This window comes from Sturnira hondurensis, unplaced genomic scaffold, assembly GCF_014824575.4.
Source record: "Sturnira hondurensis isolate 20B ecotype Veracruz unplaced genomic scaffold, ASM1482457v3 Scaffold0007208, whole genome shotgun sequence".
Classification (NCBI taxonomy): domain Eukaryota; kingdom Metazoa; phylum Chordata; class Mammalia; order Chiroptera; family Phyllostomidae; genus Sturnira; species Sturnira hondurensis.
In genome coordinates, this window is record NW_028079839.1 from 5,786,452 (window position 1) to 5,797,957 (window position 11,506).

Here is an 11,506-nt window from a genome sequence, read left to right on the forward strand (position 1 = left end):
CCGGCTGGAGGACGGTGGCCGACAGGCGTGGCTGGCCTTTTGGCGCAGGATGATGCAGCTGCCGCCCGCGCTGTACGCCCGCCTGGTGGCGGGCCCCGGGGCGGCGGAGCCGCTGCCCGTGGAACGGGACCCTGCCGCCGGGGCCGCACCCTTCCGCTTCGCGGCCCGCTTGGTGCGCTTCCCGCAGGAGCACGAGTTCTTCGAGGTACGGGAGACCGGAGACAGGATAGTCGTTGAGAGGCGGGCCTTAAGGCCGTGGGCGGGGCACGGGCGGCGCCCCGGTTGAGTGCCAGGTCGGATGAATGCTGGGGCGGGGCCTACGGTGTCCGGAGAGGCGGGGCTAAGGCGGGAGTGGGCCGGATTCTGAGTGGGTGGAATCTCTAGTTTTGTGCCCACTGCATGTGTCCTGCAGGACGGGGACGTGCAGCGGCACCTCTACCTCCAGGACGTACTCACGCAGGTGTCGGAAGCGCCGGAGAGGCCCAGGTGAGTTACTTTGCGCCCTGCACCACCCCTCTTCGCTCCCCACCTCTCCCCACCTCTCCCCCTTCCCGGATTCCCCGGCCTGCTCCTCCCTGGTGACGGGTCCTTCGCTCTCAGCCTGGACCACCGTCCAAGCCCCGCTTTGTTGACCTCGCCTTCACCTGGGTGGCCTATAAGAATTTCATTCTTAAGAAAGTATGATTTGGAATCGCAAAAAGTATCCGAAGCTTTATTAGGCTACTTAAAGGGAAGTTGTCAACAACCTAATGTTCTTAGCAGTGGTTTCCTTCACCAGGGTGCCCGAGTTCACTTGTCAGATGGCCGGCTGTTGCCAGGTCTTTGACACCCTGGAGGACTATGAGCACCACTACCACACTCTACACAGAAACACGTGCTCCTTTTGCAAGCGGGCTTTCCCCTCGGGACACCTGCTGGACATCCACATCCTGGAGTGGCACGATTCCTTGTTCCAGATCCTGTCCGAGAGACAGCACATGGTGGGTGACACAGCATCCTGGGGGGCCTTGGACTGGAACTGTGTGCCGAAGAAGCAGAGCTCCCTGCTCTGGGGTCCAGGCAAGACCAGGGGTTACCTCCCGACCCCTGGCCCCAACCCTGTGGATAGGGGGAACGCCATTTCTGTTTCAGTATCAGTGCTTGGTGGAAGGCTGCACAGAGAAGTTCAAGACCAGCAAAGAGAGGAAGGATCACCTGGTGAGAGGTCACCTCTATCCTGCGGACTTCCGGTTTGATAAGCCAAAGGAAAGCAGAGGGTACGTGCAGTGGTGCGCATGCTCACGCTGCAGGATGCGGCCACCCCTTTAAGTGAGGGAAGCCTTTGGGTTTATAGACACCGTGTCCCTTACTGTCATGTTTGGCTGCGGCTCAGCACCTGGGTCCCTTACTGTTGTGTTTGGCTGCAGTTAACAGAAACCCTGACAAGTTGGAGCTATTGTCCACAGGTGGTAAGCAGGTAAGGGCCTGTCCTGTGTGCAGCCACCCTGCTGGAGGGAGGGCTGAAGGGAACGATCTGGCTTTCTGGCTCTGCAGGGAATCACTGGGCTGCCATCGCGGTGCCTCCCTTGGGGCATTTAGGATATCAACTGTCTTTGCACTCACATTTTGTGAGGTTCTAACTGACCTGTGCCCAGCACAGCTCCACTTACACATCACCTGCCCTGTGGGCCTCTGGGAATTTGTCCCAGCCCCACGAGCTCCATGTGGGGCCCTCTGGCTTTTCATTTGTCCTGTTGATACTTTGATGAGTTTGACCACAGCCCTTTATTACATATGACTATTTGGGGTGCACTGTGGGGAGATGCCCCTGCGAATGGTTCTGAGGTTTGCATTGTGTTTCTTTGCCTTTTTAAAAACTGATTATTTCAGGTAGATCATAACCATCTAAAAGTCATATTGAAAGTCGTATTTTCAGACATACTTGTTTCCCCCAAACAGGATTTTGCTGTTTAAAATAATTGCAAGGACTCGCTGCAGTATGGGGGGGAGGTTTATAAGGCCTTGAGTACGAGGGAATTCCCTTCTTACGGAGAGGTGGTTTTAAGACAAAAACCCTATGCTGGGTCGAGACACCAGTTAGGAAAGAGAGTCTCAATATTGTATAGTTAATTTTAGTAAATTCCTCACTGGTGTGAAAAGACTTCTGTCACTGTTCCTTGGCGTTTATCACATGACACCATAAAAACACACTTCTGAAGGCAAAGTGTAATGGTTGTACCTAAATTCATAAAATGTCGTGTTTATCGTGACCACACGCACATTCGACCTTGCAGGAATCCTTCTTCTTGTCCTGGTAGCCTGACAATTACGTGACACCAAAATAATGATGAAATGCCTTAGCAGCAAAGATGGTCTCTTCCTGGCGAGTTCACTTCTGGGGTGGATGGGGCTGTGCCCACCATGTGTGGAGCCCGGCTCAACTCTCTGCCTCCCGCAGCCCAGCCAGGCCCACAGCCTCCCTGCAAGTGTCGGCAGGAGCCAACAGGAAGCAGTCAGAAGGGGAGGCCATGGAAGTCTGCTCTGAACACACACTGCCCCCCGCAGAGCCCACGGGTGAGAGGCAGGCCTACAGCCGCAGGTCAGTAGCTGACAGCTCTGAGGTTTTGAACGTGGAGAATTGTGGGTTTGACCCTGGGGAAGCCGATGCTGCTGTAGCGTGGGCTTCAGCAGGAGTTGGAAGCCTGGCTGTTAGCGCTTCCGGAGAATAGCTCAGTGTCTCTTGCTCACTCTGCTTCCGAAAGCCCTGCAGTGCAGGAATGCAGAGCACTGCTCCTTCCAGACAGAGAGACGCTGGGTTGCAATCGCTGAAGTTGCAATAGAGTAAGTCTATTTCTAGTGTTAATTATGCTTTTATTGGGTTAAACTTGAGTTCAAATCTAATCTTGGGGAAAACATTGGACAAATGAAAAACTCACGAATGAATCCAAAGTGACAGAAAGAAGAACCCGTATTCCTCAGCTGCCTTCATGCAGCTGCTCCTGCTTTGGCCAGCGAGTGAGTCCAGGTGGGCTGGTAGGGTTTCAGCACGGGGTGGGTGACGGGAGTCACCCAGGGAGCTGGGCAGGAGCCAGTGCCCACAAGAAGCTGGCCAGAGGCTGGCCAGAGTCAGAGGGAGCTGCCCCAGAGCCCTGGAGCAGAATCTGCGAGGAGAGCGACCTGCCGTCAGGAATGCTCCCCGAGCAAGGGAGAGCGCAAGCATTCTGGAACAGGAAGACACACACACACAAGGCTGCTCTTAGGGACTGGGCTGTTTGTGGGTAGAGGGTGCGGCTCCAGCCTGAAGACTTTTTTTCCGTTTCAGGATACCTTCTACCATCTGTTTTGGTCACGGCGCAGCACGTGGGTTTAAAAGCACCAAGAAAAGAAACAAGCACCAGTGACAACCTAGGCCGAGGAGGCACTCGTGGGGGACAGGACAGGCACCCTTGGTGGACATGGTGTCAGCCGTGAGCTTTGTCTCTCGCCTACTTGTGAAGCTGCCTGAGCACCAGACCTTTGCCACCTCCAAGTCTCAGTCCCTGAGCGAGTGGCGGGGTGGCACCAGCAGCCAGCGTCAGCAGTGACCTGTGCTCCAGGCTACCTCCCTCTGTGGGGGCCACCCCACAGATGCCCTTTCAAAGCAAATGGTGTACGTGAGCGGTCTCCAGTTGTCACTTCCGTGCTACGGAACTAGACTGAGAAAGAGCAGTGATCACACACGAGCACTTTGTGTCCAGTGTTCAGTTGTCACAAAGACTTACGATGAAGTCTTGGCACCTCTGGTGGGTGGAGTGGGTGTAACACCCACTGTCTGACAGGTCCCGCCTGGGTCAGCCTGCCTCAAGGTGTGAGTGGACCCTGCCCTGGGGTGGCCTGGGGCAGGCTGCCTGTGCTGGAGGAGGAGCACCAGCTGGGGTGCCCCCCCCCCCCGAGGAGGGGCAGTGCCAGGTGGAAGGCAGGGGCCAGTGCCAGGGCTATAGTGCCTGGCCGGCATCTTCCTGGCAGGAGCAGAGCTCGGAGGCTGCAGTCCCCCCACCTACGGTCAGCGGGCAGCCAAGGAGGCAGCCACACAGAGGCCAGGCCCGCTTGTAGACTCCCGCGTGTGGATACAAACAATGGTCAGCACTGTTTCCATCACATAAGGGCTGTTGCCCTTGGCCTGGCAGGGCAGGGGCTCTGGCGGGCCTCCCCCAGATGCCTTGTCCCTAGTGGGCATGTGCCTGGGGTCCTGGGGTGCTTCCATGCTGCCTATGTGCCCCCACTTGGGCTGGGCCGACAGCAGAGGGTGCCCCCTCCCTGCTCACCTCCACTTGTTCTTGTCCTGGCTCTGGGTTCGGCCACAGGCACCTGCCCAACTCTGACAGCCACCCCCGAAGCCCTGGGAGACCTGGGGGGGTCTTGGACATCATATAGCAACGCCACACCCCAGAAACCCCCACTGGGCTGCCAGGTGCTGGGAGAAAGGGTGGAGCCTTAAGTGCAGGTGCTAGTGTGCTGGAGAGAGACCACAAACCCTTTTCCTAATGGAGGGTGGCTGGCCTTGGTGAGGGTCACGCCAAGGCTGCCATGGTCTAGTCCCAGAGAAGGGGCTAATGTGCGGGAGCCCTGCTTGCCCATCCACCCCTCACAGACCCTGCCCCTCCAGCCCTGGCCGCCTTCGGCACATACTCCTGCAGCAGTGTGTCCTACCAACCCTCGCATCCCACGTGGGCCACCACGGAGGCCTGTGTGTCACAGTTTGGGGGGGCTGTTGGTCCTGGGTGCCCACCCCAGCAGCACCCTGCCTAGAAGGCGACTTGTTTTTGTCTCGGTTTTTCTTCTGGAACACGGAACGTAAAACTCTGGGCGAGGGTGTAGCTGACGAATGGAAGAGCCACCAGTGTGACGGGTTCTGAGGAGCTGCTTGTGGTGGAGAGCGTGGCAGCCACACTTGCTTTTACGTGCAACACCCAGCGTTTCATCATCCTGGTGACCTGGCCTGTGGGGGTAGCTGCACTTCCCTGACTGCCGTGAAGTCGCATCAGGAGCAGGACGCGGCGCCAGTCAGCGCTGGCACACGGCGTGCGGCTCCGGCAGCAGGTCCGTGTGCCTCACAGACCCATGCCAACCTCGCAGGGCCAGCTCCCACTTCTCCCAGAGCCATGGGCAGACTCGCTGCCCTCATCCTGCCTCTTTCCTTTTCTCCCTTTTGTGCCTTGTTTCGGGTGAAATGAGCTTTTCTCATTGTTTTTTGGGAAGCTAGACACTCTGGTAATTATTTTAGTAGTTTTCCCCAGAAGTGTTAGCATTATTAACATTAAAATGTTACTTGTTCAGGTCTAAGGTTAATCACTGTCTTTTCCCTTCCCCCAACAGGACAAGGACTGCAGACCCTCAAACGCCACCCTCCCCTGCCCTGCACATGGCCAGAGTCGTCCATTGCCCTCTGGCCTGTCTGATCCCACAGAGCATCGGGGCTGTGGGCCCAGCGGTCTGTGTGTATAAACCCCCACGGTCATCACTTGGACCCTCTGTGAGAGCTTTTACCTCTGCCAAATGTCTGTGGTAGGAACTAACTTTAGTGACAGTCGGTGGTAACAAAGTTCTTGATTGCATCTGCCTGAAAAAGCTTTTATGATCCTGTTCTTGAAAGATATTGTTGCCAGGCACACAGGGCCTGGCGGGTTTTCCCCGCAGTGTGTTGGACACGCCCCATGGCACGGTGCTGTGCTCATCGTTGCTGCCGAGAACGCAGGTGTCAGCCTGGCCATTCTCTAGAAGACAGTTTGCCTTCTCCATCCTTGGCGCTCCATGCAGGTGTGTGAGGTGGAGACGCTGGTCTGTCTGGCTGCTCTTCGTTGGGTTTTTTTGAACCTAGGGTTTTTCTTCAGATGTTGCCTCTACCCTGTCTGTCCCTTCTCCTTCTCAACTTCCAACTAAGGGTGTGTTACAGTTGTCACTCTGTCCTCCATATTTCTTGATGGCTCTCGTATCTTCTAGTCCTCCTCTGCTTTGCGTGAGACGAGTTCCTCAGGCCCACTTCTCAGCTCCCTGACTTCCTTACTGGCTGATGCAGGCATGTCCTTAATGCTCTGGCCAGCCCAGTGAGACGAGCACTGAGCAAGAAATTGTGCAGCTGTGTCCTGTTTCAGCTCCGCTTAACAGAACCCCACAGAACAGCTTCAGCGGGCCTCCCAGCACCCAGCCCCTGGCCCTGCCTCTGGCTGCGGGCCAGGGCTCTCCGCCCAGGCAGGAAAAGGAAAACTGGGTTCACTGAGGGCAGGGTGAGAAATTTCAAAGTACAGCCTGGGAGGGAAAATCACCTCTTGAGTGTTTAAAAGAATAATGTAGCTGTTTGCTGTGGTTTTTAAAAACACATCCTTAGGGCCCTGGCCAGGTAGCTTAGCTGGTCAGCGCGTGTCCTGATACGCCCCGGTTGCAGGTGTGATCCTGGTCAGGGCACATGCAAGAATCAACCTACGAATGCACAAGTGAGGGAACAACAGCTTGGTGTCTCCCTCCCCGCTTCAGGTCTTTCTCTAAAGTCAATAAATATTTTCTAAAAAAGCCCCACGTAGTTCATATATTCTGGCTGTTTCCTTCTGCCGCTGTGTCTGCTCGATCTGCCATGTGGTCATTCTCCTTAATGGCCTCATGGGTGGGGACACAGCACATTGCCCAAGTGTCAGCAACAGCAGTGACTGTATAGTTCGGTGAGTGAGACAGCCTGGGAAGTTGAAAGCACCGGATTGCAGGCATCTGCAGTGTCACGAGTCTTCGCACTAGGAAGTTACCGTGTGGCCAGCTACCCAGAAACACTTCCTGGGGCCACTCACGGCTTTGGGACCAGGGCAGGGGAGAGGACACGGGGGCAGGAGAGGACCAGGGACGCAGGAGTGGGGTTTGTGGCAACAATGTGCTGCCTGGTAGAGTTCTCATCAGGAAATACTTCCCGTGCACCAAAGGTTTGCAAAGTCGCGTGTCCTGGCCAGCAGAGCAGGGGCCTCAGCCCCACTACTCAGCTCCGATGCTCCCCACGCCGCATCTCCAGAAGTTCCACGAGGAATTCTCTGCCCTCCAGACGGCTGCTGCTTTGTGCTCAAGAGCTTCCATCGGATCTGGGGAGTCTGGTCCTCCAGAAACCCAGAAATGGCTGACCCAATGCACCTCCTGGTGCGTTGTGGCCAGTGGCACAGGCCCGTGGCTGCTCTGGGGTGGCCTAGGAGCAGCACCCAGACACAGTGGGCGAGGCTGTTGCGGAGTACCCACGCCTGGTGCAGGTGGCTGGCAGGGTCTCTGAGAGCCAGTGGTGCCCAAAAGGGGCCCAGGGGTCTGACCGGGTTTTCCCCCAGGAGCCACAGTGAATGCACCCTGCCTCCTTGCCTAGGACAGTGCTTAGTAGGGCTGGCATGAGACTTGTGTCCCCCAGACCTGTGAGGCCTATTTGTTGGCTCTCCTTTAATGAGCCCAAAGAGACACCCCAGCTTGGCAGGCAGGTTGCTGCCTGGGGTCCTCCACAGGGCCGCCCTCCCCACTCCGGCTCCACCCAGGGCGGCCCACGCTGCACATCCCCCAAAACTCCAGTCACTCCTGGTCCCCAGACCAACTGGCCCCCTTCCTCCAAAGGTGTGGCCAGCCCTGAACTTCTCTCCTGTCCCCCTCTTCCAGGTGGTCTCCCAAGGGCAGGACTGGTGTCCCCAAGTCCACCAGCAGCAGATGGCAGGATGGGGATGGGAGACCAGGACCCAAGTTCATGGTTTCTGTCCTCCAGCTAAGGGCGGCAGAGGCCCCAGGCTGCTGCTGTGCAGGGCTGGGTGGGCAGGTGGCCCCAGGAGGCTCAGAGGCCCCATCCTCTGGGAGAGCAGGCAGCAGCCTAAGTTCCGGAGGAGCTGTCCCGTCCCCCCTCCATCTCTGCAAGTGGGCTTCAGCCCCGCCCAGCAAGGGCGCAGCCTGGGCCACCACTTGTCTGGGTCCCCACAGGCCTCAGGTGCCCTCAGCGGTGACTGGCTGTGGTTGGAAGAAACAGCAGATTCTTCCAATTCCCCCGCCAGCCCTGGCTGCCCAGCCTGCGCTCTGGGACTGCACGGACCGGCCAGCACCCAGGTGACACGGGGGGGGGGGGGGGGCACGAGGTGGCAGGGCCATGTGCGCAGACCCCTGCTCCTGGGGAGACCACTGCCCTGTGGAGAGCGGGGAGGGCCAGGAGCCCCTTTCCTCCTGGGCTGATGTCAGCGTCACCTTTGCCTAGGATTTTCCCATGTCACAGGACTGTTCTCACACCACTGGCAGAGAGAGCATTGTTGTGCTGGCTAGAACTTGGTCGTGACCCCGCTGCTGGGCCTCTCTCGAACCTCAGAATTGAGACGAGCATCAGGGTGATGAGCAGCCTCAGAAGGCAGCAGCCGTGCTTGGCGAGGCAGGTGGGAGCTCAGGCCAGGTCCGGATTGCGGTTCTCGGCCCCTCAGCCCCTGGGGTCTTTCTTTGTGTGGCCCCACTGCCTTCTCTGGTGTGCTCACTCTGCAGGCCTGTTCCTCGCAGAGCCTGAGGGAGTGGGGCTGAGTTAAACCGCTGAGCTCGGGTTGTGGGGCACATGCCTGGGGAAGGCGCAGCAGGGGTCCTGCCCCCCTCACCCCCAGCCCTCAGTTCCGGCAGCTTGCACTCGAAGAACTGGGGGCGTTGTTTCCATTTAAAATCCATTGTGAGTTTTCATTTTTCCAGGGAACACAGGGGAGCATGATGGCTGGTAACATGCAACTCAGTGCAACGTTGTTGTGACTCCTGGGACTGCTCCTCGGCTGTTTCCTGTTGACGGCACCTCCCTGGCACTGAGCAGAGCTCTCTGGGGCGGCCAGACCACGTGTGCCTGAAGCCTGTTGGGGAGAGGCGTGCCGAGCCCGAGTCCTGGCTGCTGCTCACAGGTGGGGTGAGGGAGGGGAGGGGGCTGCCCAAAGCGGGGACTGGGCTGAATGGCCGTGTGGACTTCCCTGACTATCCCAGTCCCGACTCCGGGGTGAGAGCTGGGCCAGCTGGGGCAATGCCACCTCCTGTGGTTACACTGGCAACTCTTCCTTGTCCCTAGCCTGCCCCCCCCAGCTCCCCGGGGCGTCTCTCCCAGCAGGGTCCCCCAGGGCATGCTCTGCATGCCCACCTGAGGCCACCTGGACCAGGTGGACCCTCCATGTGGACCCCTGTGTCTTCATACTCGCACACTCGCTCCACACACCTCATGGACAGCATCTCGCCTCAGGCCGCCAGATATGCTTTAGTAAAAACATAAATACAGAAAAAAATCCCTAACTTACGCACGAAGGTTTCCATCCCTCTGCAAACCAGCACACCCAGTTAGTGCCAGGAACCCAAGCCCTTCGTTTCCACAGTCCTGGCACCGCACGGCTCTTGTTTCTTGGTTGTGGAATCAGGCTCTTGCCGCGGAGACAGTTTGGCGAGTGGAGTTGGTGCCGAAGAGCAAACTTCAGAGCACTTTACTGGCTGCCTTGCACAAAATAGGAGCTCCATCCGGCCCATTCCGAGGACGCTGCATGAAACTATGTTCACTGTCTTTCAGGAAGGTCTGTCTAGTAACAACATGATTTATAAGACGTTTTTAAATATCTGTAAGATACCCACGAATAGGCTTGATGCAGCGATTACAACATTATATCAACAACAAAACTGGGAGAGAAAAAAAAGGCCCAGGGAACGCCGGATGTTTACCCCGGCATCAGTTTCAGCGCAACGACCCACCTGGGCAGCTGGGGCGCAGCTCGACCGCAGGGCCCATCTCCGCGCCCTGCGCGATCCCTCCGCGCCGGACCCCCAGGCTACCACGAGGCAAAGCTGCTGTCCAGGCCCCCTAGGAGAGGTAATACACGCCGTAGGCGGTGACGGGGGCGGCGAGGAGTCCCGGCACGTGCGGCAGGTCTCCTGTGGCAACGCCATAAGCGCCCGGGGAGCCTTGCAAGTGGACGCCCAGGGGAAAGGGCAGGGTGAACGCGGGCAGCAGCGGCTTGGCCATCAGCTTCAGCTTCTCCAGCTCGGCCTCCTGCAGCCTCTTGGCCTTGGCCCTGCGGTTCTGAAACCAGATCTTCACCTGCGTCTCGGTGAGGCTCAGACTGCTGGAGAACTCGGCGCGCTCGGCGATGGACAGGTACTGCTTCTGGCGGAACTTGCGCTCCAGCGCGAGCAGCTGCGCGGTGGTGAATGGAGTCCGCGGCTTGCGGTTGTTCTTGTGTTTTCGGAGGGTGCAGGGCAGAGGGCTGGGGGCGCCTGGAGGGAAAGAGAAGCACAGATTGGGCGCTCAGACGCCGGCAGTCAGCTCTCCTTTCCGACACTCCTGGATCCCTTTCCCGGCTCCGTAATCTCAGAGGAGAAGAGACCCAAAAGCCACAAGGGTAAGAGAAGTAAGGCACCAGGGAGACGGTGCAGGTGGGAGCGGGCTGCTGTGGACTCGCTCTCTGCTCCCCAAATCGCCCCAGGAAGAAGGGAAACTCTGCCCACTTGGAGAAACCAGCAGTTTGGGCTGGAGGCCGCCACAAGAATTGAGCACAAGAGGCGAGGATTCGAGGATTCGGCGAAGTGGAAGCTCAACGTCGCGGGGACGGGGGAGGGGGGGCGGGGTGCGGAGACATGGGCGCCAAGAAGCCTTGGGGCCTTGGGGAACTGACTCCGCTCCCGGTAGGGCGGAAGCCTGGTTGCGTGGGGCACGGGAGCGGCTGAGGGGCTGGCCGGCGCCTGAGGCCTTGGGTGGGTGGCTTCTCTCTTCGTACTCGGGCCAGAATGTCAGTGGCTAGTTACTGTGCGAAGTGACGAAGGACAGCGCCCTTCCCGCCCTGGTCCTCCCAACTTGGGCCAGGTGGGCTCTCTCCAGGCCCAGGACCGTAAGACAGAGCACTTACGTGGGGAGGAGGAGCGGGTGGCCGGCGGGAACCAGGACCGGGGCTCTGCGGCACCCCGTGGCCTCTCCTCCCAGGGCTCCTCACGCTCCGGACCCAGCCGGCGCTGCGCCTCCAGGAGGGAGTCGACACTGAAAGGCAGCGCGCCGGGCCCCGCGCGGTCCCCGCCAAACGTCCTGAGCCCGGAGGGGTTCATGACGAGCGACGCCGGGGCCATGCGTGAGCCGGCGGGCTCCAGGCTGTAGGGGACTTGGAGGGGACCCGGCCCTCCGTGCCCTATAAAAAGGCGGCGTCCCTTTCATGAGCCGCTGTCCAATCGCCGTGGCCGCTGTCTCGTGGGCCCAGATGTCCATTGGTTTTGCTGACCCGCGGATCAGAGAGGGAGGGGCGGGGCCGTGGCTGGTCCTTGGCGTCCTTCGCGGGCCGCAGCCCTCCGCGCCGTGGTGCCTCTCCCAGCACCCTCCGCCTCTCCCGGAGAGTGGCGCGCCCGGCCGGTGTTCCTCCCGTCCACTAGGCCGCTAGGACACTCAGGAGCACGCGGGGGTGTCCCCAGCATCCCCACAGGAGGAGCCGTCGCGGGCGCGGCCTGGCCAGGTCACGGTCGGAGCCCCCCACCTGGATGGTGCGCGAACCCTGCGCAGCCAGGAGCTCGGCGC

The 11,506-nt window shown here is 59.1% G+C and overlaps 2 protein-coding genes across 3 annotated transcripts; one reads left to right on the top strand and one right to left on the bottom strand.

The window, feature by feature from the left end:
• The first annotated feature begins 22 nt into the window (after positions 1–22).
• ZNF511 (zinc finger protein 511) lies at positions 23–6,272 on the top strand. Of its 2 annotated transcripts, XR_005067268.1 has the most exons (7): positions 23–205; positions 413–486; positions 779–980; positions 1,132–1,256; positions 2,438–2,578; positions 3,302–5,058; positions 5,335–6,272. XR_005067268.1 is itself a non-coding variant. In XM_037051257.1 (6 exons), exons 1-6 carry the CDS (start codon positions 50–52, stop codon positions 3,378–3,380), a joined length of 777 nt encoding a protein of 258 aa, XP_036907152.1. In that variant the 5' UTR covers positions 23–49; the 3' UTR covers positions 3,381–6,272. The 2 variants fall into 2 exon arrangements, 1 of the variants encoding a protein (XP_036907152.1); XM_037051257.1 differs by having other exon boundaries at positions 3,302–6,272.
• A 2,945-nt stretch (positions 6,273–9,217) lies between these two features.
• Positions 9,218–11,130, bottom strand: LOC118990586 (homeobox protein MSX-3). Its single transcript, XM_037051258.1, has 2 exons — positions 10,854–11,130; positions 9,218–10,224 (listed from the first exon to the last, which is right to left on the bottom strand). The coding sequence occupies exons 1-2, from the start codon at positions 11,065–11,067 to the stop codon at positions 9,812–9,814; spliced, it is 627 nt and encodes a 208-aa protein (XP_036907153.1). The 5' UTR covers positions 11,068–11,130; the 3' UTR covers positions 9,218–9,811.
• Positions 11,131–11,506: the final 376 nt, after the last annotated feature.

Excerpts from the sequence above, each read along its gene's own strand:
- ZNF511 (XM_037051257.1), top strand. The coding sequence starts at position 50 with ATGATGCAGCTGCCGCCCGCGCTGTACGCCCGCCTGGTGGCGGGCCCC. Across the intron at positions 981-1,131 it reads TGTCCGAGAGACAGCACATG|TATCAGTGCTTGGTGGAAGG; the intron begins GTGGGTGACACA and ends TTTCTGTTTCAG. Across the intron at positions 2,579-3,301 it reads AGGCAGGCCTACAGCCGCAG|GATACCTTCTACCATCTGTT; the intron begins GTCAGTAGCTGA and ends TTTCCGTTTCAG.
- LOC118990586 (XM_037051258.1), bottom strand. The coding sequence starts at position 11,067 with ATGGCCCCGGCGTCGCTCGTCATGAACCCCTCCGGGCTCAGGACGTTT. Across the intron at positions 10,225-10,853 it reads CACCCGCTCCTCCTCCCCAC|GCGCCCCCAGCCCTCTGCCC; the intron begins GTAAGTGCTCTG and ends CTTTCCCTCCAG.